Consider the following 26,783-nt stretch of genomic DNA (forward strand, 5'->3'; position numbering starts at 1 on the left):
TATTTAAATTGTGTCTCTTTTCTGTGTGGCTTTTCTTCCTACTGTATGGTTTCCCTTAGTCCCTCATATAAACAACCCTAACTTGGCTCCAACCTCTCAGGCATGGACCTAAGATTTAGAAGTGGGCTGTGGTAATTGAACACCTGACTTTGCCATGAGTGGATGGAATAGGATCTATTAGTAGGAAATACTTGGAGTCAGGAAGCTGCCATTATGGAGGTGAACACGGCATGCTCTTTATGTCTTTGAGTAAGTAGGCCAAAATCCAGTGTATGGAAGTTTCAGGTCAGGGTGTTTCAGTTCAATGTAGAAAAACTGACCAATGAGGGAATCCAAAGGTTGGTGAAAGATTAAGCACTGTATATTAGTTTTATGTCGTTGGCACAATAGATCATTCATATTGAACAGTTTGAAAAACACAAGCAGTTCCAGGTAGGCTTGGTTGGACCACCCCTTTGAGCATATCAGGGCAAAATTAAAGCATACTCAGGGCTGTGCTCCTTTTTGGTATTGCTAGGGTTCTAAGTCCATGCAGCTTCTTAGCCCTTGCAGGCTCCTACAGTCCCTGGTATGGCTTTTATGGCTTTCATGGCATAGAATCCTTTTAGAAATTAAGATCCTCTGACTTCCCCAACTGCAGCAGTTCCTTTTGTTTCTAGTCAAAGCATCCAGATTTTAAGGGACACATATGATTATTCAGATTAATATCTTTATTTTAATGTTCACGAACATGGTCACAAAATATCTTTGCCATAGAATGTGCCACCTTTACAGAATTTAGACATAGGAGAGGGATGTCTTTGGTAAGTGGCATTGTTCTACTTATTATAATTCCCATTCTAATTCTCAAAGATTCACTTCCCTCCTTATAAAAAATAAAACTCACCTCAATCCCAAGATCACCAAGGGTGATCCCATTATAGCACCCATTAGCTTAAAGCAAAATTTTACTTCATTCTTATCAGTTCTACAGTCCTGTTGCATATATATTTTGGGTGTACAATAGGTTCTGGGTATAATTCACAGGCACAGTCCCCGCATATACAGTTCCTTTCCATCAGTGAGTCTGAGTCTGTGTAATACGGGATCTGCCGTCCACAAACGACAATAACAAACAGACATTCCAGGTAGATGGGAGCATTGGAAGGTAAATTGGAGTTGCCAGTCCCAGGTAGTATTGACATATATCTGGAAGCCTATCAAATTTCAGGGCCTGGGAAAAACAATCTTTGGGCCTTTACTTTTCACTCAAAGCTGACAGTACCCAGTGTGCCCAAGTGTTTCTCCCCTAAGTTCTAACCAGGCCCGGCTTTGTTATCTCTGAGAACAGAGCACATTCAGGGGCTGAAGAAGAGTACCCGGCAGTGCTGTCGAGAATGATGAATGCTTAGTGAGAAAGATGACTGGAAAGTTGTCTTCCTGAGAGGAGGGGTCTGATGTGGTGGTGTTTATGTCCTCTGCCATTAGTACAATGCCAAGCATGCCAGGTTTGAAGGGACATATTTCTACGTAAGAGGAGTGTTTCAAAGGTTTGTCTTTGCTCTGCTGGGGGTGAGCCTATTGGAGGAACTCGAAGGTGGTCCATCTTCAGGCCTGGATGTTTGCTGCTCACTCTCTCCAGGGGTCTGTGTTTCAAAGCCAGTGGAGCCTATGAAGGAACCAAGAAACAAACCAGAAATCAAATTGGCTACACTCGAAAATCCTGCATGTTTTCAAAGTGAAAACAGACCTCAGGTAGCACTACAAACTAAGTGTTCGTACTTAAAGGTGCGGGTTTAAGTGTCAGGCAGAACTTGCTCACACTTTGAGGTGTTACTAGTGCTGATGTTAGTCATGTTCTTTAACTCCTAGAGTGTGATTGTCTGGCCCCTTGCCCTGAGGATGGTAATACTTCCTACAGGGATGCTGTGCCTTCAAAGGAGCCTAGCATGTGGTAAGTGGTAGCGTTTGCTATTGCTGAAATTAACATTTGTGTGGTTCCACATTCTAGCGTCTGTACTTTTGCCTTTGAGCAGTCCAGTTCTCTGAAGTCCTGGGTAGTGTTTCGTTTGTTTGTGTTGTACTTTGTCTGGTCTGTATTACATATCTGGTATTGAAATAAGAATGATATTATTTCTTCTGAGATACTATTAACACAATTCAGTAACAGTTTGAGGTATCTGAATTCTGTGACTTTCTATTGGCCCCTAGGGTTACAGCATATAAAGGACCAAGAAAAATATATACGAGAAAAATTCTTTAATGCGACTTCAGTAAAACGAGCAAATTCTGCATTAAAACAAACGAAGGGAAAGAGATAGTATTTGTGCTGCCAAACAATCAGTGTGTGTGTGTGTGTAAACAAAAAATTTAAATGCCAGTCACTTTACATCAGATTTATTATCTCCATGGAAATGATTTCCCTGTTGATAGAATTCTAGGTTTCTGATGTGGGACCTATAAACAAGAGTTCCTGGAAGGAAGCTGCATTGATTGATTGACTTAGACCTGTGGGGATGTGGAGAGGTTGAAATGCCACAGATCCAGAGGCTAGTTACAGTTTACCATGTGCTAGTATTAGTTTCCTAACAGCCAATCCCTTCTCACCCCTATGTCAGAATTATCATCCTGTGGTGAAAAGATTAAAAAACTCTTGGAATATATTAACTTACCAGACCACTAGCATCCAACAAGCCAAAAGCTAAATCTGTCAGCAGATGTCATCTAAGACCCGTAAGAGAGATTTCACATCCGCTGTGACTACCTCTCCAATGTACCCACCATATTTGTGACTGCCTTTGTTTTTGATGCCATAAACTTCCTGAAACTACTTCCATGTGGGAGTTGGGAGCATGGAACTTAGAGCTCCCTGATGCCTGTCCCTTGGTCATGCAAATTTGGTTCCAGGACTGTCTCTTTGTCTCTTTGAGGTGAGAGTTGGGTTTTGTGTTAACAGACCAAACTGTATTACAGATCTTCATGACCTTATACAATCTTCCCCTCAATGCCCTGCCCTCTCTCTTGGCTCTCCCCTCCTCACACTCTCTTGATTACTATGTCCATTCCAACAGTTTCCTGAATGCTTTGGGTATCTGTGAAATTCAGTGAGAATGCAGGTGTGAGCTAGTGGAGGCAGAGGTTCTGTGTATATCTTATATGGCAGGCACTGGTTCTTTGGTAAACACTTTAATTATTCATTCTTATCTATAAATGGTGGAATATGGTCACTAGTTTCAAAGCACAGAACAAGCGGGCAAGGGAGGCATCCTTCCAGGCTCCGCTTCTGATAGCTTTCCAGGAACACTAATAAAGGCTCAAGAGCAACAATGGTAACAGTAAGATTCATTTGTTCAGTGTGTCCTCTGTGGGAGACCAGCTAAGTGTGTTCAAAGCTTAGTTCAACCTCAACACTCCTTCAGATATGCCTGGTACAAGGGAACAAGGTAAGAGAAAATCCAGCACCTTTCCTAAGATCACATTTCTAACTGGTTCTGAGGTGGGATTATCAGTTTCTTGCTTTGTGCTATGTGGGAAAGAATGTGGTCTGTATCACTTCTGCCTTTTGTAATACATCTGGAGTGTTCTTTTATGGATTGCTATGTAGTCAACCCTTAAATATTCCATGGGGGTCTTGAAAAAGAGATCTGCAGGACCCAAATTTCAGTATCATTGCCCACTGATCCAGCTTTGTTAAGTCTTATTATTTAATTACTTTACATTATTTTAAAATGTTTTATCTGTCAAAGTTTGGCAAGATGGCTAATAAGTGGAGTTTCAAAGTGTGAGATAGCTTAGTCCTAGGATCAAAGTCTGTAGCTGCTCCTCTGTTATACAAAGTGGCATAGTAGATTTTCATGTCACCTGTACTCACCCTTCATATTCTTTAAGCACATCTAGATTGCCTTTAATATATTATAAATGCTATCAAAACCATTGTTACACTCACTCTACTATTGATAGAATAATGGCAAGAAAAATATAACTGTCATGTGCAGACACAGTTTTCCTTTTTAAATAGTATTTTCATTTATTCATTGAAAATTTCATACACATATACAATGTGTCTTCATCATATCCACCCCTACCCCATTCCAAATTCTCCTGGGGCTCCTAATATCTCCCTATCTCTTTTAATAACCAACTAAATCTCATTAGTGCTGCCCATATGCACATGGGTTTGGGGTCATCCACCAAGGCATAGGCAACCTACCGATGGTCTGGTCACATACCCAACTGTAACTCCCTCTCCTTCAACAGCAATAGCTCCTCAGCTCATGGTGGGGTCTTGATACCCCCTTTCCCATCCATGTAGGATTCTCTAGTAGATTTTGTCAAGAGTTGATTAAATTTAGAAATGAAGAAGTCACAGATAGAGTTGCTTTATTAGTACAGAATTGTTCTTCTCCTACTCCTGTGTGCCTATTCATGCTTATCTCTTAATCTTTAATATGAATATTCTTTATGTTTTCAAGTACTGAAGAAAGCAATGGGAAATAGAAGGCCAAACCAAGGGAGATACAGGGATGTTACTACAATGAAAGTAGGCAGTCAAGATGTCATTTCCAATGTCAGATCAAAGCCAAGTGGTAAACCATGGGTTTTGCTTAGCACCCCAAGGTCTGGAGTCAGGCTGCTTGCAACAAATCCCTGCAGTTCATCAGTTTTTTTTTTCTTGAGCAAATCACTAACTTCTCTGCTCTGTTTCAAGTGAAAAGTGATGATAATAATAGTACCTGCCTGCAGAGGTTATTTTGAGAATTAAACACATTAATATTTATAAAGTGCTTAGAAGATTGCTTAGCACATAGCCATGCATAAGTAACTCCTAGCTGTTATCCTCACAGCACCTGCTTTTGGTTGAAAGCTGGGTAGAACATCTAGGCTCCCAAAGTACAGTGCCATTTGTTCTGTATCAGTGGCCACACAGTGTTGAACATCCACTCTTGGCAGGCACATCACTATTTTCTGGGAATATAGTAAAGACAGAGTGTTCATGAAATTTACTGCTCGGTGATAGACACACACATTAATCTGTTATACCCAGTTTTGTATATCGAAGCCACATTCAGTGATACAAGGAAAGTATCTTTAAAGCCATAAGAGGGTATGTGAAGGTATGGAACCTGCAGTCATCTGGAGGGCCAGCTAACCTTCCTGTGATAGGTTTATAATTTACGGGTGTATCCCCTCCAAATGCCCATGGCTTAAAATACTGATTATTTACTGTTTCACAGATTCTGTGAGTCAGGAACCACAGAGTTGCTTAGCTGGCCACACATAAGGTTGCTCTTAGGCAGAGCTATTGTCATTTGAAGGCTTGGCTGGGACCCAGCTATGTGATAGCTCATTCGTGTAACTGTTGGCAGGAGGCCCCATTTCTTTTCACAAGGGATTCTTCATAGAATGGCTTGGTATTCTTATGATGGGGCATATAACTTCCCACACAGCAAGTTATTCAAGAATGAGAGCAGTAAGGAAGCCATACAATCTTTTATGTCCATGCCTTAGCAGTCATGAATACCATGTCCAGTATATTCCATTTGTTGAAAGTGGGTTACTGAGTCTAGTCCATGGTGACAGGCAATGGGATGTCCTATAAAAGAAATGCAAAGAATGTGTTCATGTTTTAAACTGCCATTGGAGAAATGGATGTATCTTCCTGAGATTGCTAGGACAAGTATTAAAGAAATCCTAGATAAGAGGTTGAAAAGTTGTATGGAAAGGGCCAGATAGCAAATGCTTTTTAGCTTTTTGTGGTTATCTGGTTTCTGTTACTGTTACTAAGCTATGTTGTTACAGAATAAGGGCAAGCAGAGGCAGTGTTCCAATAAAACTTTATTCATCAAAACAAATGGCGAGCTGTATTGGGCCTGTGGTCTGAAAAGCAACCAGTCTTGTAGACAAAAGAGAATAAGGGAAAGATTAGCCCAAGCAAAAGTGACAGCTTTTTTAAGAAAGGAGATAATTGTTATACAGTTCAGATACATGGACAGGATTGGGTTTTTGCCCCAACTACTACTTAGGTTTTTGAAAGATTATTTGTAATGGCAAAACAAAGAATAGGAAAACCCTTATATAGATACATTTCTAAAACATAGCTATTATTTCCCCAAAATCAAACTTCAATATGCATTATCTGGTATTTGTGTAACTTAATAAGTGGTGGATAGCTTTATGCTGTTCAAGTAATAAAAGCACAGAGAGATTTATGGAAAGCTGCTGCCACTAGGACACTTTCTGCACAGACAGAGGTGAGGCAGATTGTAGAATTTCACTTGTTGCTATTATGCTGATGTTGAAATGTTATAGTTCTGGTAAAAATATATACAACATAGAACCTACAACTTTAACATTTTTAGTGCGTGAGTCAATAGTGTTAAGCTCTCCACATTGTTGTATGACCACTCTACAACTTTCTTTTTGCTAAATTGAAACTCCCAATCCACCTAATCCCTGCTTTTTGCAATCTTTCTTTCTTTCTTTTTTTTGTAATTGGCTTATTGCACTTAATACAATGTCTTCAAGGTTCAACCTGTGTTTGTAATAGGTTTTAAAAATCCTACTACTGTTGGCATTTTTGACATTTTGTTTGTCTTTTTATTCATGAATGAACATTTAAGTTGGTTCTACCTTTTGGTTATTGTGAAAATGACAGTATGAACTTGACTGTATAAATGGAAAGCAACACTTGGATCAATGAGTTAAAGATGAGTTAAATAGCGCTGAGTTAGTAATTAAATGACCAATTGTATATGTATGTCTCATACCATGCCTTGCCTTTGCCCTGATCTTCCAGCCTTATTTTTCTAATGGAAAATATGTGTCTCCCCAGTGGATGCCAAGTATAGGGCTTTTGTAATAAGACTGATATGGGTTGGTGTTTAAAACTCTACTGTTATTTTCTTTTACAGTTTTCCTCCCACTGTGATACTAGGGCCTGAATCCAGAGCTTTACCCATGCTTGCTCCTGAGCTATGTCACCAGCCCTAAGAGTGGCAATCATGAAACATGGCTGCAGACTCTTTTGCATCCCACACTGGAATCTGAGAAGAATGATTACTGCTTCAAACTGTAGAGTATGGCATAGCTGTAGGTTTAGATCTCCAAAGACTGTGCAATCTCCTGCTTATTTTCCAGAATTCTTGGCTCTTGGGGGCTTTCTATATAAGTATAGGACGTGATATTACCTTGAAGCTGCAATGTTTGGAGGGCACCCAGGCCGTGTAGGACGCCCAGGCTGTACATTTGTGCTCAGAGAAATGACTCTAGCCAAGTTCAGCCTTCAAATTGTTTTCCAGGTACATTGAAAGACAATTAGAGAAAGAAACCATCTTTAGGTGGCTCCAATTCTTCCTGTTCCAAGCTCCAGGCATCACGCCATAGAGATACATCATTCCTATTCCATACTACATACATTTCTGACCTACAATTCATGAACATAATAAAAATAATATTTAATAGCACTAAGTTGTGTTAGCTGGTTCATAACATAGATTTCCAGAACCAGGGTAAAGTAGAGCTAGATGAAAATAGCAGTCATCTTTGGGAAGGAAGTTAAGTGCTGAATGTTTTTGTGGTTGTTTTGTCTCTTTGTCTACTGAAGAAAATTTATCTTGGAAGTTAGTGTCTATCTTCGTTAAAACACTAGATTTTAGACTCTCATTAAGTGCCAAGAGATGTCACTCCAATGAGCCACTTGAGATTTATTGCTCAGAATTCTAGGATCTTGGTATATTTCTAGGCTGATCACCTGAGAAGGCTGGTAGTTAGTTGGGTCTGCAATGCCAGCCCCCCCCCCTCATTTCCTTTTCGTGTTTTTAGTACTGAGGATGGGTGTGACTGGAACAATAGTCAGAGATGAGCATTTCAGAGTCAGCTGCCTATTAAATCAGTGCTATCCCAAGGCTAGAAGGCATTGTGCTTCCATCCCCACATCACTCCCATAAAGCTGCCTTTCCTTTGCTTTAGAGAGGGGGAGGAGGATGAATCCAGGACCTCAGGCTGGGATATAGGCTCCTGACTTGTGACTTAGTGCAGTGCTCTTTCCCCAAAATGAATGAGTTTTAGCTCAAAATCTTGTTCAAAGGTAAAATTCTGAGCCAAGTCCTGTGGAACAAGGAGGCATTCCACACTGGTGTGTGTGTGTGTGTGTGTGTGTGTGTGTGTGTACGCGCGCGTGCGCGTATCTACTCTAAGAAACCACATTTACTTTATTTTGTTCTTTTAGAGGTATTTGACTCAGAATAGTCTTGAAGTGCACTTAAGATAAACTTTGTACTCCCTCATACCTGGCGAGAACATCAAATTCTCCTAGGGAAAGCAATTTGCTATTTCAGATGCATGGTGGGTGCATCTTGAGGATGGCTAGGGATAGTTATGAGCATCTGAGGAGGGACTCATCTACCATCTGTTTGGGAAAACTTGAGCACATAATCCCATACTGACATCTGTGCAGCCATTCATGAGCAGCAGCAACAGCACAGGACTGATAAGGCATTTTTTTCTTTGCAGCCATTGTAGCAGCTAAAGCAGAGAGCTGGGCTTTCTCCAGGTAGAGCCTGCAAGCTTCAAGGCTTAACTTCACAGGAGTGTATTGTTCATTTACTCTCTCTTCCTCTATAGACATGCAGACTTTTCAAACTTCCTGTGCTTCAGGGACACAGGCTTCTTTTGGATTAAGGTCTTGCTATCTTCTTGGGTGTAGGAGTTCTTCAGCTTTAGATTAGCAGATAGAAGGGAAGGAGGCCCAGGAGTAGCTGAAGTTTTTCTGGGAGGTGATTTCTTATTGTTGCCTAAGTCCCTTTGGCTAGGAAGCTCAGTTTAGATACAAGGTGTTGGTGGAGGGTGCTGGCTAATGGTTCCACACTGTGGAAGAGGAGCCCCAATCTTTAGGGGGTCACCTGTCCTCTCTGCTGAGGCTCAGTGAGCATTGCCAGACTCTTAGAGATGAATGGGACACCTGAGGACTGTCTGCACACATGTTAGTATAGTCCCATCCCTGACCCCTGGAGATAAAAGTGACCTTTATGAACTGAAGGCATGATTGACAGAGTGCCCTGAAGGTAAGAGTTATAATTTCCATACAGGGAGTGGTGGTGCACACCTTTAGTCCCAGCACTCAGGAGGCAGAGGCAGGCAGATTTCTATGAGTTCAAGGCCAGCCTGGTTTATAGAGTAAGTTCCAGGAGAATCACAATCCTTAGGTACCAGGGGGGCCTACTTTCTTATGAAGTGACATCATACATTGTAGTGAGATATTTATTTACTTTGTCTCTTTCTATGGCACTGACCATGCCCATTGGGGGGGGTGGGGAGTGGAGCCATGGGCGGAAGTGACCTGTGGAAGGAGGTCTGAGGAAGAACCGGGGAAAGCTCTCTTGCTGGTGGGACTCAGACAGGAGAGCATCCGGTGGAACTTGCTGGTGTTCATCTGTCTAGGTTGTAAGTTATTTCTCCCTGAATAAACATTTATTCGGCCTATTTGTTTATCCTGACCCTTATTTAACCACAATATCACATGAAGTCCAGTCTGGATTTTGAGCTAGTTTTTATTGCATCAGAGATAGTATGAGGATTAGAAAGAGAACCGTTTCTACTTTTGTAAGATTACTGCACAAGTTCAGCATTTTTTTTTGCATGTTTGTTGAATGTTTTCATGTTTTGCAGAAACTAGAGAAGCACATGCATTTAACCTTTGATTTTTACATTAATCTCAACCATTAGTTGTTTCTTATTTTGACCTATTTTATATAATAAAGTTAACCTATTTTCTCAAGTTATCTTTTTATTTTTATCCTAAGATAGGAGTGATTATGGTACGAAACTATCATTTCTCTGCTTTCCTTCTTTTAAAAAGGTGGCTTTTGCTGTGTGGACCAGGCTGCCTCAGCTTCCCAAGTGTGGGGGTTACAGGTGTGCACTGTACCTTGCTGGGCATTTGCCTTTCATTAAAGATTATTATTTTAAAATTTATTTTTATTTAATGTGTATGGATGTTTTCACTGTATGTGTGTTTATGTGTGTGCAGTGCCAGCAGAAGCCAGAAGAGGGCACTGGATTCCCCTGCAACTGGAGATACAGAGGGTTGTTAGCTAAACCTGTTGGTGCTGGAATTGAACTTGAGCCCTCTGGAAGAGCAGCCAGTGCTTCTATCACTGGATCACCTATCCATCTCTCTTTAAAGATTATGTTGACACTACCTGGTCTCAGAACTGTTGACCTGTGAAGTGCATATGGTTCTATATAGAGAACCAGTGACTTAACATTTTCTTGTCTGTGAGATTTGACAGCTGAACTGTAGCAACATTGGAAGCCATGGTAAGGATTAAGTAGCTTTCTTTAGAGGTTGAAGTTTACGTGGGACTGACCTTGTGGCATATGGAACTGGGTTGGTTGTGACCCATGAAATCTGAACATTGAAATTGGTTCTCTTGGCTAGTATTACAATTAGGTAAATTGTAATAGCCTGATAATTCCATCATTTTCCATTGGATCATTACATTTTTTTTTTTTTTTATTATTTTTTTTTTTTTTTTTTTTTTAGTTTCTGTGTCTTAGAAAATGCTATACAACGGGGTCCTACTTTACACTTCCTATGTTTTTCACTCTATGACAAAACACTTGATACCAGATACTCCTTGAGACAAGGGATACTTTGAACTTATAGCTGAGTTCATAGTCCATACAGCATGGTGTGGGTTCTAGGAGGCTCCTGCCTGCATTATGTCTTGAAGAATGGTCTCATGGTGAATGTGTGGGTGCCCACTGTCAAGTATAAGACAGAGTGCTTGAGGTATGGGCTTACTCTTGTAGCATTCTCTTATGAAAAGATACCAAGGTCCCATGAGGAGTACCTACCCCTGTCCAAGGGCAATGTCCTTAGTCTCCAATGAGTCCCATTCAGCTTATGTGTTCTGTTACCTCTCACCTGCCACACTTGGAACCTAGATTCTAAGACAAATTTGGGGCTCCAGTTAAACACAATCCCAGCTCTTCCCAAATCCCCACTAAGTGAGATCATTTAGGTGGCTTGAAGGTGCTGGTGCTGACATGGTTGCCCAGAGCACCTTGGGTTCTCTTTCTAGGTCATCTTCCTCATGTGGTAGTGCCAAGACACTCAAGAAACAAGTAGTACCAGGGGCAATTGATGCTACACAGGACAACTGTTTATAGGGTCAGACTTTGAAAGGCCCTTGCCACCTCCAGGGAGCTAAACAATGATCGCATTACCTGATCCCCTCAGTCACATGCCTCTAGAAGGACAGGGATCTCTGCTTCTCTCTTCATGAAATAGTTTCAGTAGTTCTAGACCCTATCCCCTCAGAGGATGTGTTACCAGAAGAAAAGTGCCAGCTGGGGTGAGAGCATCTTAAAGAATCAGGGAAAGTTGTAAAATCAGTTTGAGAACAGTGTTCCATAAGATTGCTGATTTGTGTTGCTTGAAACATGGAGGGTGGGATGGGTCCTCAGAGCCTCATGCTGAGGTTGGGGGTGGTGGTCCCCAGTTGGTCTTTAGCACACGGTTAGGACCTCTTGGTCACTGGCATAAATGGTTGCCAAAGGAGGATACTCATTAAAGTTACCTGCTCATCTGCCTGGTCCTGGATAGGACTGTCCTTTAGTATGGAATGTGGCTTTTCTAACAGTTTTTACATCATTGTCTCCTATCTTTATGGAATGGGGGTGAAATTAGGTAGAAATGATGAAAAGTGTTTAATTTTAAATGCCCTTCTGGGCAAAGCTAGATATTAACCACGTTGTCCATTCTGAGTGTTTACATTAATGTTTACAATCCAGTAGTTCAAAAGCCTAGAGGTACTCCATATTGATTATCAATTGGCTTTTCTGGAACCAGACCAGGCTGGTCTCAAACTCACAGATATCCACCTGCCTCTGCCTCCTGAGGGCTGGGATTAAAGTCTTGAACCACCAATGTCTGGCTCAGAAGTAAATCTTAATGGAATCTTCATAAATGACCTGTAACAACAGCCTCTTGGTAATGACTTTCACAAAACTGCTGATATTTGTAAAGAAAATCAAAGCATGAGATGAACAAACTTTGTGTTTTTTCTTCTGCTCAGATGACTTTTCAAAGTCTTGGCAAATGTTTCTTTTGAGGAAAGGCGTGTGGGCAGGGATGCTGTTTGCTCTTTAGATAAGGGAACCTCATCCAGCTTTCCAGGAGTTCTTGGGTATACAGCTGGCTTTGACCAATTTTGTCTCTCCTTTGACATAGTTTTAATGCCAGTTTTAATTTCTTGGCATCATGATCTGTAAGCATGTCACACACAGATGTGATTTTGAGCAAGAACCAAAAGTGTAAATTCAGAAGTGAGAGATTCATCAGACCACTCCAAAAAGTGTCACAGTTGTACTGAAATGGCTTTAAATTGCTCACTGCAAACCTGCCTCAGTAGCAGAATGCCATGTGAGGAAGCCAGCAGCAGATTTGCAGCCACGTTAGTCATTTTCTTCTGTCTCCTTTCTGTGTCTGTGCTGGGAGCACAGAGTAATATAATTTGGTAAATTATGGTCTGAAGGCTGGGCACCAGCCCGTGTTGAACAGTGTTTGGACTATGATTACTTTCTGGCTTTGTCACAGTTGACATTAATTATTGATGGAAGTTTCAGAAATAGCGCATGTGCCAGGAGCATTTCACCGGAACACGGCTGCAGGCAGGAGGGATGCTGAAGAGTGTGGGGGAAGAGGCACCTGTGGCCTGTTTATGGCTGCATGAGGGGAAACTGGACCTGGTGGGCTGCATGGTAGCTGTGTAAAGGTCATGGTATAGCAGAAAGATGAATCGTCAGGCTTACTTCTATCGTGTTCCTCCCCAGGAACTGCACCGAAGAAGCCAACTTCAGCCAGAGCCAGCAAAAACGAAGGCTCTCCAGACTGTCATCGAAATGAAGGTAGGGACTAAGCACGTTTGTCAAAGCCAGCTGTGCCTGGGAGTTTGTTGTGATGGGACAGTGCCTAACAAACATGTGCACGAGTCCAGTGCTTTCTTCTAGATGCCATGGAGGGTGCTCCGTTTCTGGCTCGTTTTGCTTTTCTTAGTGCATTTCATTTATTGGCCTTTTAATTAAAGAGCGTTTCCAGGCAATAGAATAAAGAGCTCAAGTAGCCCATGTTTGAAAGGAGCTGGGCTCCTTCCCAGACTGTCACCAATGCCTTTAAAGGGCCCGCTTGTTTAGGCATTACAAATGTTTACTTCTAAATCAAGTACCCCTCCCCCATTATAATGAACAGACACTTCTGAGAAACTAGGACTTGACATGGCCTTGCATTGGAGTCATTAAATCAGAAAACTCTACTGTCTCCAGTATTCACGTTTCAAAGCATGATCCTTTCTTTAACTCCAGTCTTCTTTTTAGCCAGTCTGGAAGTAAGAATAATTTACTAAATACTTGCAAAGTATAGCTGTACTATAGAGAGAAACTATTTCAAGGAAAAAACAAATCCTCCCAACTGAATTTAGGGCATGTGAAGAATAATCAAGTTGGTGCTGATGGACACATCCTGGTCTCTGATCAGGAAGCAAATGTAAATGAAACATGTTTGGTTTGCCAGAGTCCAGACATTGGAAATCTTCTATATACAATATTCTTCCTTCCTTCCTTCCTTCCTTTTCTTTCTTTCTTTCTTTCTTTCTTTCTTTCTTTCTTTCTTCCTTCCTATTTTCCTTCCTTCCTTTCTCTCTCTATCTTTCTTTCTGCAGAAGAAACAAATGGTAAAATTATTTAAAGAATGAATATTATTTAAATTGTTTTATTAAGGAGAAAATGTTTTCAGCATGAATATTTCTGCAGTCTGCAGATTCCCTACCAGAGTTCACACTCAGATTCCCAGACCCCATTGTCCTGTGAGAACCCTGGAGCTTGATCACAGATTGCTGACTTTCCTGACTCATAGTACATGATCTCAAATTGTTTGTCAGGAGTTCCCAGGCCATGGAGAAAAACTCACATGAACTGTCAGCTACAGTGTTTTTACCTGAGGACTTCATTTCTGACAATAATATAAAACATCCCCTTCACAGCTATACATCTCCAGGCCAGTTACAGAAATCAGGACATTCAGGAGATACTTGGGCAGGGTCGTTTACAAGAAATATTCTTAAGATTGAGCAATAAGGATTAATACTAGCTTGTGGGCTGGGGTTGTTAATTCACGTAATTTTATTCTCCACTTAGAAGACAGTGGTTTATCATGTGTGTTTTCTCTTCTCTTCTCATTGCAACTAAAACTGAAATTAGATTGAAGGCGAAAGAAAAAACAAATCTAAACTCAAAAACTAAAACTTAAAAGAAAACATGATCACACACACACACGAGAGAGAGGGCGGGGGATGAGCTGACTTTTATTTTATAAGTGTGGCTTTTACTCCCTTCTATCAACCTTTGCATTGAGTAAAATTAATATAAGTATATTCTCAGTAAAGTGAGCCTAGTTTTCATTTGTGGATGCTGGTAATGCTGAGCATAGGTGTAGAACCATATTTTTAGGACAAATGGAGATCAATATATGCCTCTCAGGAAACAGAGCCCAATTTCTGTTGTCCTTCTGGTGCTTCCTAGCTTCCACAGTCCCATTCACATCTAGATTCCAGACACTTAAACTGAGTTATGGAGGCCCTGGGTGCAGGACCATCTCCTATGATACAAGTAGACTTGTGATAGAGGCTCTAATATCATTCAGTTTTGTGCATTAGAAATTAGAGAGAGTGTTGGGAACTCAGACAGAGACGGGAATGTTGGAAACCTGGACAGACAAACCTTACAGGGCACCACTGAACAACACTTAAACTCAGAGCTTGGAGTTTGAGATTGTATTTTGTCTTGGATTTGGCTAAACATCCTCATTGTTATCTAGTGCCTTGCCAAATCTAAAGTTAGGAAGAGATAGACTTTTTAAAATTTTATTTTAAAGACGTCTTTAAAAAGAAAAGAAAAGAAAACCTCCAAAACGTCTCATGTCCCATGTATCTCAAGCTGGCTTCAAATTTACTATATAGTCAAGGGCTATCATGAACTTCAGACCCTCCTGTCTTTCCTTCCCAGATACCAGGATTACATATGCCACCATATCCTATTCAGAAAAACAAAACAGCTCTCTTAAAATGTCCCCTAGTTTCAGGAAGATGGCATGAATTGAGACTGACAGATTATCCCTTACTTGCCTTTTGTTACTTAGGGAAACTGAAGTTCTGAACCGCATTTGTTTCTACAGAAATTTGCATCAAGTTGGCTTGGTATGAAGGTCTGCAAAGCCCTGCTTATCTCAGGCTCCTGTTTGAGCTCCATTCCTGTGCTCTCTGAGAGCTCTCTGTGCCCCACAGACTGCCTGATTTGTGTGAAAGTCTCTGCAGGGTTAGCCCTAGAGAAGGCCATCTGCATCCCAGTAGGGGACAGTCCTCAGTAGACAAACCCCCCACCAAGTCCCCAGAGTGAAACCAAGAGGGAAGAAAGAAAACAAAGATTTTCTTCTTGCAGGAATCTCCAAGTTTTAAATTTGGCCCTAATTTGGTCTGGTAGGTATGTCCCACATTTGCACATAGGAAACTGTGTGTGCTTCTCTGAGAAGTTTCTTTCTTGTGTAGTCCCTGAGTCGCCATTTCTGATTCTCCACTAAACTCCTTTCTACTCTTCTGGAGAAAAGCCTACAACCACAGATCAAAGGCTGGGGTTTCATTTTTCTCTAATGCTAATACCTTTGAAAAAAATAGTTTTAACTTGTCTTTATTATAAAATTGGCATGATCATTCTACCTGAAGCTTTCATTTTATTGAGTTTATTGATCAACTACTTTATCCATTTTTTAAAAATGAAAAGAAAATGAAGTATGTAAATGGTAGTACTTTGAAATTTTTTTTTTTTTTGGTTTGAACTTGTAATTCAGTGAAAGTCTAATTCAGAGCTGTTGAAGTCACAGAAAAATTTATTGGTCCATTTAAGTGAAAGACAAAGCAAAAAAAAAAAAAACAGTAACCATGACAAAACCAAACCAAAACAGTCTGATCCAAGAGATCAACAATTATCAGCACATGCCTTTTTGTCTCATTCTGTTTCTTGTCTTGTCCTTCATGAGACCTGTTTTCAGACTGCTTTTCCCTACCTGTCTGAGGAAGATGGCTGTAACAGTGCCCAACCACAGAAGAAAGGGAAGGGAGAAGATTAAGTTTTTGTTTGTTTATTTTAATACAGAGATTCAAGCAATGCTGGAGAAATGATGATTACTGAGATAGGGTATAAAACTTCATGCCCTACTGTCCCAATGATAAATGAAATAAACCTAAATAGGTCTAGAGTCCAAAAACACCTGCTGGATGTCTCACAGTACATCTGACTTGATCCCAGGACTCTGGTCAGTTCATGGTGGTTATTGGCTGTGGTTGAACCAGGTCTGGATTCAAATGTTCCCATACACCCTGTTGGTCCAAATGAGCTAATTTTGATCAAATGTTAAGATTACTCTTAAGGGAATGTGAACCCATCTTCAGGACAGGATCGCTGGCCTACACACAAAGACAAAGTACAATGTTCAGTTTTAGAACTTAAAGCCAGCTTCTGCCCCAAGTCACAGCTTGGATACACGCATACCCTTCTGTGAGCCATACAAAGGTCCTTGAGGCTTTTTTCCTCAAGACAGGGTTTCTCTGTGTAGCCTGGCTGTCTATAAACCAAGCTGGCCTTGAACTCAGAGATCTGCCTGCTGGGACTGAAGGCATGTGTTCCTGGCCACCTGGCTGCAAAGGGAAAGGCCCATGCTCCAACAGAAAGCCCATATTTTGGTGATATCATGCCCTGTCTTCTTAGTCATCTAAAATTAATAAGCTCTCCAGAGCCAGTATAATTTCTGAAGTTTTTACGAAAGCTCTTGCATCATTCAGGGATATCCATTTGATAAAATCTGCTGAAGAATGTGATCCACCACAGTTGTGACTCTGTGGCAGCTCAAGCACTTGTCAGCATGTGTGACACTCTGCTTTGATCCCCAGTATTGTATGCAAGTAAAGCAAATGCACAACAAACAAACATGTTCCTATTCTTTTTATGGATAATCAACAAAAGCAATAGAAACAGTAATATCACTAAGCAAAGTGCTTCCTATGCCAAGAGTGAAGTCTACTCCCACATGTAAAAGTTAGTCACAGCAAATCTGGGAGTAGACACAGTGATCCCAATCCAGACGATAAAACTATGGGGTTAGAGAAAACAAGCTGGCTCAAGATCCCGCAGCTAGCTGCTTGGCAGCTGAGAGTTGGACAACTACTCTTTCCCACTCACAGTGTTCACTGGGCACCTGCTTTTTGCCTTCTGCTCTGCAGATTTGCTAACACTGCTCACAGGTCCAGTGGCCTTCCTTTCCTTATTTGGGAGAACGTGCAGGGACTTGCATCTTAGAAGCCATGTGTGTCTGCAGAAGTTCAGTTCTTTGCTTGGTGCTGTGAGACAGAGCTAATTCATTTCACACATGTGTTATCTGGCCTTCAGATGTGTCTCTTGTAGCCAGCATGTATCCTGTTTCCTACTCTGAGGCCTGAGTCTTATCATGAAGTCTTTTAACAGTGAGGTATGACTTGTTCAGGCCTTCAAAGTCCTGTTTTTGTTTTAAATAAAATAAATCTTTAAATATTTTCCCAATTTTTGGAATTTTATATATTTTGAACATGTACATTCTTCACTTCTCTCCATAATTTCTCCCAGATTTCTCTACCTCCCTACACCAATCAACTAAATGTGTTTTTTTTTTTATTAATCCACTCAGACCATTATTTTGTGTTGCCTGTATAGTTCTTGATATATGGTATTCACTGATGTGTTATTGGCCTATCAGGGGCCACATCCTTAAAGGAAAAAACTAATTCACCTTCCTTCAGACACCATTAAATTTCTATGGTCCTAAGTTACAGGTGGAGGTGTATGAACCCTATCCCCTCCTATACCCTATACCCTAGGATGTGCAATGTCTTGATCTTTTGGGGGTCTTGTACATGCAACAACAGCGGCTGGGAGTCCACGAGTATTACAGGTACTGTTATCCTGAAGATCACATTGCTCTGGTCTTCCTTGACTTCTAGATCTTAAAATTGTCCTGCCCCTTCATGGGAAATGGGCCTTGGAGCCTTTTGTGTATGTGTGTGATAGAGATTCTCATTATGGATAAATACTCTTGTTAACACTTGCTCTCTGTACTTTTATCGGTTTTGATTATTGTGTTAACACCATCTACTGTGCAGGGAATCTTCTCTGGTAAGGTCTGAGAGCTCCACTGATCTCTGTGAAGAGAGGCACAGACAGTGCAGTTTGATGCTATGTCCACTTAGCAGAATAATAATAGTAGGGTCACCCATGGAGCTGATGAGCTTCCAACATAGGTTCTTGATCATATTTACTGTGCCAGGTATAAGTTTTGTCCTGTGTAGCAGGTTTTAAATCCAATCATAAACACCTTTTTAAAAAATGTGCTCCATTCATTTGTGATATTGGAATTATCCTGTAGCTCAGTTTCCCCACTTGGGAAATTTTTTCCTATTTTCATCTTATGGCTTGAAACTGTTTCCTGCCCCCACTTAACTATTTTTGTTAAATAAAGGAGGAACTGTGGGTTGTAAGTGACATCCAAAAACAGCAAAAGCAAAATATCCAGTTAAATGTAGCTCTGAATGATATTTAATTGTTTTTGGAGCAGGTAAGATAAAGGAAAAACACAGCATTTTCCCTCTCTTGGTGGGCCTCTTCCTATGATATATTTGATCTGATTGTTTGACTGGGTTTCCAATTGATAATCACTGCTATTAACTTTGTTAGTTATGAAAATACCATTCCTGAATTTGAATCACACATGCCAATGTTTACTGAACAGTGTTTATTTTGTACACTGTGCCATATAGTGGATCTTTAAAACAACAACAATGAACTACAACTGAGCTGTCAGTCATTAAGGTGCTAATAGAAGGGAGTGGATGCCCAGGCTACAAAATTAGATAGGAGAGGCAGAAATGGGCTATGGGAACTAGAGGGAATCAAATGAGGAAGGGCAGGGAATGTTTCTTGGAGAAAGTGGCATTGTAGGAAGGCCTTGGAAAAATGGCACAGTTGTACAAATGCACTGGCTGCCTCGTGGGTTGATGGCAGTGGGGGTCATCCGAGTGAAGACAAGGAGCTTGTGAGGTATAAGGAGTGCATGGAAAGGGCAAGCCATTCCACTGGTTGAGAGGTGACTTTTTAAGCACAGAAGCAAAGGAAGAGAAACCAAGATAAAGTAGAAGGAAATAAAAAGAAAAGTCAAAATTAGTGAATTGAAAACTTAACATTTCCTAGATAGGGACTCCAAAGCCAAATGCCAATCCGAGAGATTAACAGAATCTATACAGGTCCTGCTTAGAAGCCTCAACAACTCAGAGCCAGCTCACATAACCAAAGCAGAAGTGGGGCATCACTCCAAATCTTAAAGTAAACAGGAGAGGATTTATGAATGATTCATGATAACAAAATTGAAATTTTAGGTAAGTGACTAAATTCTGTTAAAATCACAACCTGCCAAAACTGTGTGAGTAGAAATAGAATGTCCAAGTGTCCTAGAGTCTAAAGAAAATGATGATGTCATTTAAAAACTCACCACCAAGCCAAACAAATCCCTCAGAACCCAAACACAAATTTTGTAGGTCCAGATGTCATCGTCAGAGACTTGTACCAAATGTTTGTGGATGGAGCTAGATGGATCATAGGAAAAGTATTCCTAAACAGAATGGGAGGGAGAAGGGCCTGTCCTGAATGTGTTCCACTTAAGCTCAATGTTGTTGCCTGTCCCTACCAAGGCCCTGGAAGTAATTATCTGAATACATGCCACTATAAATTATCTGAGTGAAATGAATGCAGTGATAGACAACACAGGAAAATAGCAAAGTAGCACTAATATTTGAATATCAAAGTTAGTCTCCATAGTGAAACTATAAAGAAAAAATGAAGGTGACTTAAGTAGACACAGAGGAAGCCCTTGATTAGTGCAACATCTGTGAAGGCCTCTTGATCAGAAGTGGAGAGGGCGTGGCTACGAGAAAGATGTAGCAAGTATATTTACATCAATAGTTGATCACTTTCCCCATGACAAAGGGAAGGGGTGGGTCTGTTGCTTGGTAGTGCTCTGTGCATCACAAGTCTAAGAATTAGAAAGGAATAAATAAGAGCAACATGATTACAAGTACAGGAAATCTCAACTGTGTGTTTATGTGTGTGTTTAGATTAAATAGATTTAGCCAAATATCTGGCTCACATTAAAAAAACAATCTTCTATGACAGCTATGAAATGAATTTTATAGAAGGTTGCCAATTATGGGACATTAACAAACCCAGAATATCTAGAGTTAACTCTTAACAATGATTGAACAAGGCACAGCCTATTCATTCCATGAAAGGCTGCACAGCAAGAGGTAGCAAGCTATTGGTCTATGCAACAGCACAATTAACATCCACAAAACAATTTTAAAGAATTTATATCCAAAAGAGAATGTAAAACATGATGTTCTTTGGGTCAGTCAAAACTAATTAATGGTATGAAATGCCAAGATGGTGGCTAATTTAGAGTAGGACAGAAGCAGTGAGGGTCTCAGGGAAGACTATCCTGGCACTAGTGGCCATGTCCTGTTGTGTGGGTTGATTGGCATATGCCCAGTGATCATTATGTTATGATTTGCCATAAGCCAGAGAAATCGCCCGAGTTGGGTAACTTGAAATATATATATTATCTTTATGTAAAATACTCATTGAAAACTAGGAAAAGCTCAACAATGAAAATCAGATAGCCCAATTAGAAATTAGACAAAGAAGTTAAACAGGCATTCTCCAAAAAAGGTATTCAGGTGGCCAATATAGATGTCAAAGATCCTAGGTATCACCGGTCATTAGGGAATGCAAATAAAGTTATAATTAGGTTAACTCCTCCACCACTATATGATGGCTAAAATAAGAGGACAAACAAGGAGTATAGAGGAAAGATTCAGAAATATTGGAAAGCTAGAATGTTCGTATAGATATGTAAAATGATGCAGACCATTTTGTCTACCTCAAAATGCTAGACACAATCAGAAATCCTATATCCAGGCTATCACTATTGTTTGTCACACCTACAAAAATCACCAGTGTCCATCAAAAAGAAATACAGTCAGAGGTATCCATATTGTCAAAGTCAAAAATAATGAATTACTGATTCATTCAGCAATCTGGAGAGCTGTTGAAGACATTATTATAAATAAAGGAAGCCAGTAACAAAGGGCCATCTATTTCCTGATTTTAATTTTGTGACATGCCCCATATGAGCAGAGTAGTAACAGAAAGCTGTGGGGAAAGGAGGGAGATGAGCTGGGCTAATGGGTGCAGAGCTTTGGGACCTGAAAATGTTCTAGAATTAGCTGTGATGATTACACAAACCATTAAATTCTAGCTAGACGACACAAGACACTATCTAAAACCAAACCAAAACAAACATCTCCCAACAACATACCTATCAGTAACAACAAATTGTCATAAACCTTGAATTATTATTCTTGTTTTCCTTGACTGGATTGTGATAATTCCAATGGAAAGATCCTGGTATCAAATATATAATCAAGGAATTGTTCTCTTCACTCCTTCCCTTTTAATCTGAAATTGAATTTTTCCTTAAAAGATGCTACATTTGTGGAAAGACCACCAGAGAAACAGAATTAATACACTTACTGTAATACACTTACTGTAGGCAGAGTCTCAACTCTGAACACAGTCATGTGCACATTAAAAAGACTTTCAAATATCTTTAAGAGAAGAAACCAGCAGAGAGAAAAAAAAGTGAATCACATCATATGAGCATGATGGTTTATGCTATAAAAAATGATCAAGGGGCTTCTCTTTTTTGCTTCCAAGCATCTGGCAAGATCCCTATCCCTCTGCTTCTCATTGATCTCCTCTGACAAATGAAGGGATTGGAGTTAAGTGTCCTTCTTAAAAAGTTCTACCAAGTTTAGAGGCCTTGTAATGGTAATCTTAACTCTCAAAAGATGTCTCTGTTGAGTCTGAGTTGAGTTGATGTTCTTGTAGTATTGAAACCTTAGCATTTTGTCCAGACTAGCAGCTACTGTCTGCACCATTGCTGATGCCCAATGTCCACCCTATTGTTTATTTAGGGACTGCAGTTTCCTTCCTGGCATGCAACCCTACCAGTAGGGTTGAGAAGTCAACCACAGGCCTCATGTGAACTTCCCTTTTCAACTTGTGGTAATGAGAGTGTACTGACCATCATAGGCCTCATCCCTAAGGCATGATCCCCTTTCCACATCCATCAGGCCACACTGGTGATGGTGTGGGCTGAATTCCTTTACTGCCTGTTGATTTTTTCCATGAAATGAGCTGGCTGAACACTGGAGCATTTGTGGTATGTTTCAGAGAACGGGAGGAAGCCTCTGCCATAACCTGCACCGTGGCAGGGGCTAAAAGGAATAGGAAGAATAAGTTCAGGTTGGCCTCATGGCCAGAGAATATCTTCACCTAGTCTTCTCAAAGAGGACTGGAAAAGAAATAGAGCCTCCTCAAAATGCATTTGCTGCATTATAGAGACACATTTCTCTATCTGCTTTTTCCCCACCAGAGGATGCTCTTTGTATGCGTTTGTGTGTGTGTGTGTGTGTGTGTGTGTGTTTGTGTATGTGTGTATTTATGTGTGCATGCTTGCACATGTTCTCATTTGAAAACACTTTCTATCCCATATGTCTCTCCCTGACATCTTCACTGTTTTCTCTTTAATTTACTCTGTCAGAGAAAAAATACTGTGTGGAAGGAAGACCCTTTAGGTCAAGCCTCTAAAGTGGAGCTCCTTCTCTGAATGAAGCCAATCTTGCTTTTGGTTGCTCGGGACACTGTAGGGTCCCACCATGTGGCTTATTCTTCATTTCAGTGAAAGCTGTCTGTCCAGGGAAGCATTCCAGTTGGCTAAATGAGAACTCTTATACTGTTTGTCATCCAGCTGGTCTCCCAATTATAAAATGGCAAAAATATGTGATTAAATTGATAAGGTTGTTAAGGAGGGTTAATAAGAATTTGCTAGCATAGGGATTTTCTAAGTAATCAATGAACATTGGCTATTGGTTTTATGATTGCATTCTAAATAACAGAATAAATAAATGTTTGATTTTATCCATGCTATTCCTTTCTGTATATTCAGGCAACCCAAACTTACTCATATTTTTATCAAATGAAACATAAATGGGGAAATGCAGATATGAAAATAAAACTTTACAAATCAATATGTATTCTTTCCTTATTCACTGGTTAGTGCTGAAGCAACAAGTCTCCACTGGCACCACAGAGCCTGTTTGTCTTATTTGTGTGTCACTGGCACATTAAAATGATTTCATCCTTAGCCAGTGTCCCCTTCCTTGTTTATGTAATTTGGAAATCTAGGGAGTGGATGGTTCAAAGTTAGTTGAATCAATCTACTTGTTCAAATGATGACTCAATTCGTTTATTCTTGACAGAGGTCCTCACTGAATATCCTAGGTTAGTCTTGAACTTGGTGTTCTTTTTCTATAGCCTCTTAAGTGCTGAGATTCAAATTGTATGCCATTATGTTTCGCTCTATTTCTAATCTTATTATCATAGCTTCAATGAAACTGCCTCCATCACTACTGATATCTTGAGCCTCTCATGGATGCCCATCCTTCTCGATTCTATTCATTATAATTTTCTAAGACTTTCCATAGTCTCCTATTATATGGTATATTTGCTCTTACTCTTTTGGCTCTTTTTGGTGGGCCCGTCACCCAGCTCCCAAATAAATCACACATGGAGGTTTATTCTTAGTTCTGAATGCCTGGCCTTAGCTTGGTGCTTTTCTGACCAACTTGTCTTATCTTAAATTATCCCATCTACCTTTTCCCTCTGGGATTTTATCTTTCTCTATTTCTGTAATCTTACTCTACTTCTTTCTCCATGGCTTGCTGTGTAGCTGGGTGGCTGGCCCCGGTGTCATCCTCTCCTTGTTCTCTTGCTTTTCTTATTTATACTCCCTACCTGCTAGCCCTGCCTAGCCTTTCTCCTGCCTTGCTATTGGCCATTAAGCTTTTTTTTTTTTAGACCATCAACATTTAGACAACCACAGTAACACAGTTTCAGAGTTAAACAAACACAACATAAACAAAAGTAACATACATTAAAACAATATTCCCAATATTTCATGCTTTATTTTCTAAAAATGAAAAGTTTTTCATCAAGCAAAGGTAACATTTACTATGTACTGAATTCCAATTCATTTGTGTCTGGCAAATTTAAAGAAAATACTCCATAATCTATCTTATCTTAATAAATCCAAAATTTTACCCAACTTACTTTATATCATAACTAAGGAAAACTGTATCTATAACTATCTAATCTTCAACTCTATCAAAGACATCAGGATATAATATTTGAGTAAACAAAAAGTGCATTCCAAACAACTTTCAAAAACTCTAGAAATAACAGAGCCATCTTATTTCCCAGACAGCAAAGTTCCTCTGCAATATTGGGGCATCCATCCTCAGCCTGCAGGCCCATAGTATCTGGCAAACTTTTTAGTGAAGCAGGAAATTTGAAAGACTGTCCTGCCTATGTTGGCAATTTGTAAGTCATTCTCCTTTGTTCTGAAGAACATCTGGCAGTTTTTTTTCTGTGAAGCAGGAACCCTGAAGTACCATCCCATTTTGTTTTGGCAAAATTCAGTGGTCACTTTCCTATAGGTCCTATATGTTCAGTTTATAACATATTGTCAAGTAGTTCAAGAAAGAGTAGTTTCTTGCCCTAATGGTTAGCCTTGCCACATTGAAAGCAAGTTCCATAAGGGGTTTCTTCAATGTCCATTATCTCTGAAGTAAATGGGCGCTGCCAGGAGCAGATGAGTATCACTGTCATGAAAAGCCCTATGTTAACAAAACATTCTAGATGCCATATTCTGTATGTCTTTGAAAGGTTTAAACATCATCTGTCTATCCAAAATGTATCTCTATATGATCTGGAAAACATACCCAGCATATCTACAAATTTGACTGTTATGGATGACTAACTACTGACCTGTGTTTCTTGATTATCCTAAATAGTTCATTATAATAGCTTTCAAAAACTAGAATTTTGACTTACATTTTTAAATGAACTGTATAGGTACAATACTTTAAACAAGACACACACACACACACACACACACTGTAACAAAAATAACCTTAAATTGGTATCAATATACAAAAATCCTTTAAACAATAGTAGAAACATATATACAGTGGGTTGTAACAAAAATTACCTAAGTTTGTATCAATAAATAAATGCTATTTAAACAAAAGTAAAAATATATGTACAGTGGATCAAAATTGACTTTGAATTTGTGTCAATATGTCAAAATTCATGCCAGTGCAAAGCAGCTGAGATTAATAGTTGCCTTTTTATACTATATTCCCCTAAATTATAACAAACATCATGATGTTCAGAATAATTAAAGACCACCCACACACCCCTGGCTCTTGGCAATGTGGGTTCAGTTCTTTCCAAATCACTTTCTGCTGGCTGTGAATGAAGACATTTCCAGTGGCCCCTGAGAAAAATTTTAAATAATGACCAATCCTTGAAATATCAGTTATAACCTTTATTGATAGGTATCATTGGTCAAGATTCAGGTGGTCTCAATCAAATAGATCAATATCAATCTGGAAATAATCCAGAGCTGTAGACAGAAGTTTCTGTCCCTCCTAGTCTGTGACCATTCAGTCCCAAATAAACACACAGAGGCTTGCATTAATTATAAACTGTTTGGCCTATTGCTCAGGCCAATAATAAATTCATACAACTTATCAATGTTCCAGGTGGCCTGGTACCTTTTCTCAGTGAGGCATTCTCATCTTACTTCCTCTGTGTCTGGCTGGTGACTCTCTCTCTTCCTTCCTCTTCCCAGAGTTCTCCTAGTCTGGTAGCCCAACCTATACTTCCTGCTTGGCTACTAGCCAATGATCATTTTATTAAACCAATATGAGTGACCAATCTTTGCAGTGAACAAGAACATTATCTCATATCACAGAGCCTCTTGTTTCTTGTGGAAACAAAAGCAAAACTTCTCTAAAACATTTTTCAATTTTGACAAACACATTCTTTGGCTTTTTTAAAGTTAAGGCATTCTTAAAATATCTAGGCCAGTTTATTTCCTCGTCCCACCTTTGATCCCATGTCTCTTAGCAGCTGTTGTTTGCCTATCAGTATTCAAAAAATTCAAAATCAACACAATGGCATATAGGATCCCTGTGCATTTCTCATCTTTATGTTTCTTTAAAGACTTTACTTTTTAAAAATTATTTCTTTCTCTTACTACCTATACCCATTTTATTTCTTCTTAAGCCTACCAGCACTATTTAGAAGTTGTTTGTTTGTTTGTTTTTTCTGTCTGGACCCCTTTTATTACATGTATTTTTTTTTTTTTTTTTTTTTTTTTGATAGCATGAGCAAACTTAACTGCAAAAGCTACAGCTGGATGGGTCCTCTGCATGCAGTTCTATTGGCTACCTCCACCCACTTCTTGGGTTGGGAAAGCCAAGCCTAGATCTTACAGCCTGGCAGGAGGTTTGTGACTGAGAACTGCACTGAACCTTTCTAGCTATGGAAGCTGGTACTTGTGTTGCTGCAAGCAGTTTTTACATAGCTTGCCATTTCTATTTTCTGTTTATTGCTGTCAGCTGAACTGCAGCACCTCTTGAAGGAGTCCTGTCCCCTCTTCTTTCCTCTCCTGTCCTGTCCTGTCTTGTCCTGTCCTGTCCTGTCCT

General features: G+C 39.9%; 1 protein-coding gene across 1 annotated transcript in view; it reads left to right on the top strand.

Moving 5' to 3' along the window:
- Window positions 1-26,783, top strand: part of Erc2 (ELKS/RAB6-interacting/CAST family member 2) — an 877,816-nt gene that overhangs the window by 250,293 nt on the left and 600,740 nt on the right. The window contains exon 6 of the mRNA XM_051176767.1: window positions 12,817-12,891. Within this exon, the coding sequence (XP_051032724.1) occupies window positions 12,817-12,891 (75 nt within the window). The remainder of the gene's footprint in view (window positions 1-12,816; window positions 12,892-26,783) is intronic.

This window comes from Phodopus roborovskii, unplaced genomic scaffold (genome assembly GCF_943737965.1).
Source record: "Phodopus roborovskii unplaced genomic scaffold, PHOROB, whole genome shotgun sequence".
Classification (NCBI taxonomy): Eukaryota; Metazoa; Chordata; class Mammalia; order Rodentia; family Cricetidae; genus Phodopus; species Phodopus roborovskii.